The sequence below is a fragment of the Limulus polyphemus genome, unplaced genomic scaffold (genome assembly GCF_000517525.1).
Source record: "Limulus polyphemus unplaced genomic scaffold, Limulus_polyphemus-2.1.2 Scaffold59, whole genome shotgun sequence".
Lineage (NCBI taxonomy): Eukaryota > Metazoa > Arthropoda > Merostomata > Xiphosura > Limulidae > Limulus > Limulus polyphemus.
In genome coordinates, this window is record NW_013665669.1 from 1411908 (window position 1) to 1416072 (window position 4165).

General features: G+C 29.8%; 1 protein-coding gene across 1 annotated transcript in view; it reads right to left on the reverse strand.

Moving 5' to 3' along the window:
- LOC106464353 (uncharacterized MFS-type transporter YhjX-like) overlaps window positions 1-4165 on the reverse strand; it is a gene marked incomplete at its 5' end in the record, with an annotated part of 30615 nt that overhangs the window by 25443 nt on the left and 1007 nt on the right. The window contains 2 exons of the mRNA XM_022392612.1: window positions 1795-1921; window positions 3620-3747. Of these exons, the coding sequence (XP_022248320.1) occupies window positions 1795-1921; window positions 3620-3747 (255 nt within the window). The remainder of the gene's footprint in view (window positions 1-1794; window positions 1922-3619; window positions 3748-4165) is intronic.

Sequence of the window (4165 nt, forward strand, 5' to 3'; positions counted from 1 at the left end):
GAGAGGCTGAAATCTCTAAAATTGTTTTTTCTTGGAAAAAAAAAAGAAGAGTTAGAGGGGGATCTGATTGAAGTGTGTGGGATAAGTTAGCAAATTGAATTGAAAAGTGACTAAATGGAAGAAAGCACAGGGTTGTTACAAATGGGATTCATTCAAACTGGATTAATATTAAAAGTGGGGTACCTCAGGGCTCAGTCTTAGGACCTTTGCTTTTTGATTTATATCAATTACAAATAAATTACTTAAGTTTGCAGATGATATTAAGGTCTTGGGTATTGCTAGCTGTGAAGAAGATGCTGCTGATTTACAAAATAATTTAGATCATTTAGTGAGTTGAGCACTGGTGCACAACATCCCCTCTGTAGAATACAACACCCTTACTAATCATATATGCAACTTAGCCAGGCACTACTTTCCACTACCCACACCACATTACACTATGCATCAAAGCCTAACATTCAGAAACACATCAACAATTTTACACATAAACTGCTAAGGAGAATTAGATACCAAGAAACTTGAAATCCTCAACTTGAACAATAATACTGATGCAGAAGTAATCATAATTTCAGAAACTCTTGCCAAGGAAGAAACTAACATCAACATTCTAAGGTTTAAGTCTTTCACATGACCAAAAACAAGCGAGACAAGAGGATTAGCAATTTATTTTAAACATCACCTTTCATTGCGTATCAGTTGAAACAGAAACATTTTCAAACATAAAGTACTTTACGTTGTATCCACATTAACATGAGTCAATGAATCTCAGTTTTAGCTAGGTATTGTTCACCCAGCAAATCATTAGACAAACTTCTTACAAAACTGCCTGCTAATGCAACCCAAGCCCATTCTAATAGGGAATTTCAATACCTCCCACACCAACTTTCATAGCTATCACACAAATTCTAGAAGCTTAGCCCTTCACACCCTTCTAGAAAACAATAACATGCACATCATCAACAACAATAATCCTACTCACTACCATGCAGCTACAGATTCTTATGATATTGTTGACCTTACAATAGTCCCAGGCTCAACCCTACCTATCTCCTTGAACTTCACAGTACACCCTGCAGTGTCCAGCAATCATTTTGCTATATATATTTCTCTCTCCAAACTAACAGACGAGACAGTTTACAATTTTTTTATGTAAAACAATTAGAAGAAAACATTTAATTGTCTGAATGTTTTTTACATAAATTGTTAAACTTGTAAAGGCCATCACAAACTAAACTTCAAAAGTCAACACAGCAGCATAAGACAGATTTTTTCAAAATTTTGTGTATACATCATGAAATGTTCATATCTCTGAATACACAGAGTAAACACAATAATGTGTACAAGACAATTTTTTTTTCAATCCAGTAGAAGGTTATTTCAGTTCTACCACTACCATAATGATAAACAAGTTCAAAACCATTTTGTAAATGCAATAGAATTTTAGTGTCTTGTGTATCATAGGAAAAGTAATGTTTTGTTTAGCGACTTGAACTTGTTTGCATAATTTAACTGTTGCATTATGAATCATAATTTCTAGATATATACAGCAGAAATAATGAACTTTTATACAAAAGTGATGTATCTCAACTAATAACTCACAACTTTAAATGCATAATAATTGTGTACAAAGGAAAATGACAATAGATAAATTAGATACAGCCATTATAAATAAACATAGCTGTTGATACTAATTAGAGCAGTGAACTGTTATAGTCACCTGTGCTAAAACACAAATATATAAAGATAATAAAACTTATCTATAATATGGAGTAAAATTTCACAAACAAGACTTACTGACAAAGTTTCACTAGGTGCATTAAAGAGAATAAAGCACCCTATGAGCTCCACTGCAGCATAGACACCTCCCAATAAAAGTAACATCTTAGGAACTCGATCTAAAATCTCTGGATCTTTGAAATACCTATATCAACAGACAAAGCAATATCAAAACAGTTTTGTGTTTATAAATAAACCATCAATACCTTAAATACAATTTAACTATACTGGAACCAATAAATAGCTAAATTCATCTCCACTACCAATGCTATTGTTTAGAAGGCTCTTAATTTTATATATATTTTATTTTTTCAAAATGACATTCTTAAATATAATTCTTAAGAAAAAGATTCATCAGGCAGAAAGCAATGTAATTATGAATAACAAACACTATGGCAAAATACAAAAATATGTTGAATATTTGAAAGTTTTGAAATTTACAAATTCTATAATCAGCATTTCCAATAGCATATATGAAACTGATGAAGAAAGAGAAAAAAAACTGAAGAATAGAATGGTAAAGTTTGTATGGAAAAAGCATGAAGATTTAAGAATCTTTAATCTTTGGAAGTTTCACAAGTTTGATTCCCATCATCGGTAATTGCAAAAATACACATTAAGCTGATGAAGAAAGTACAGAGAGAGAGATACAAACCTGAGGAATATAATAAAAAACAAGACAGTGAGAAACAAATGACAATGGAAAATTAAATTGTGAGAAAAAGGCAAAGCTTTAAGAATTTCTCTTGACTGTACTAAAATGCTGCTTTGCATAATAGTAAAATTTTGCAGATACTTCATGACTTACACCCATATTATAGTTTAATGACTTGCACTCTTATTATATTAGGTCGTCAAGAAATTAATGTTGCTTTTTATTAGATGAAAAAACCCAAATAACTTATATATGAAAAGGGATTAGAGTATATTAAACTTTACACATTATATAGGCTACACTAACTTGACATTTAGGCTGTTTGTTTAACTATTAAATGTGATGTACATTTTTTGAAGGGGTGGTTAATAAAAGTGTTTCAAAATGCGACATTAATTTCTTGATGACCTAATATACCTAAAATATGTAAAAAAATTAAATACAGACCTGAAATTTATTATAAAATTTTAAGTTAATATAACTAAAAAAAAAAATAATAATATTCAATTTCTAAATGATAAACTGACATTTTAGAACAACCAATAAAGAAAGGTAACACATCCCCAAAACTTTACTATATATTAATAATAATACAACTGGCTGAAAAGAATTAAGTAATAGTATTAATTCTTATCAATACTAACAAAACGTAAAGCATTCAGAACTTCATGATAGTTCAAATTGCCATCTACAAATTTCACACAACTGTAAAAATTCTAAGTTATTTATTAAAATATCAGAAATTTTGCAGCTTTGTAAGCTTTGCATTAGATTTCTTAAAAATAAAAATTACAATAAATGTTGTTGGTATATTTTTCAAAGTTACATCTTGAAGAAGTAAATGCACAAATAAAATGCTGCTTAATACAAATATGCTCATATCCTGAGAAGAAGTGGTCTAGTTCCTCATTGACTGGAAATATGAATATGCTAGTAGAAGTTATCAAGTATAGCATTTATTAAATTTCAAAAAAACACTTAACTTACTACTGTTTGAGAGCATGCAGCAATTGAAAGTTATAATAAAATAGCAACCACTGGCTTCAAACCAGCATCAAAACTACTGGCATCCCTAGGAAATCTCTTGATCTCATGCAAATCAAGTACACCTTTTGCATTAAGATATTATTGAAATACCAAATAGATATTTATACAAAATAGTTTTTTTTCACATAACAATCAACAGACCCATTGTTTTCCGGAGATTTGTTTTCTGGGTTAAGAAAACCTGTCTGAACTTGATTGAAAATTAAAGCTCCAAGTCCATATCCAGCAACAACTATACCATTGACAAGACCTTTTCTATGAGGGAACCACTAGATGTGAAGAGGGAAAAAAAAAGTCACATTACTTCCATGACATTTTTTAAGGAAAATAGATCAGCACCTAAGTATTTTTCAAAATCCATTTAGACTAAAATAAACTGTTTTAAATGTACTACACATACATAAAAGTGAAAAATAAAACATTTTGATGAAGCAAAGTAGTAATATATTCTGGGCAAAGTAACATTACTTTCTATTATTTCAACAGTTTTTGCAATATGAATGAAAAATAAAAGTAAATATAGGAAACAGAGATTAGATTTCATAAAAATACCAATATTTTATGTTACTACAGGTATAATCCTGACAAAGATACTTATATATATATATATATATATATATTGTTACGTCTCCGTTCGTTAGTTAATTTTCAGTAACTTCGTTCCAGCGAAACTTTAGTGACACAAGT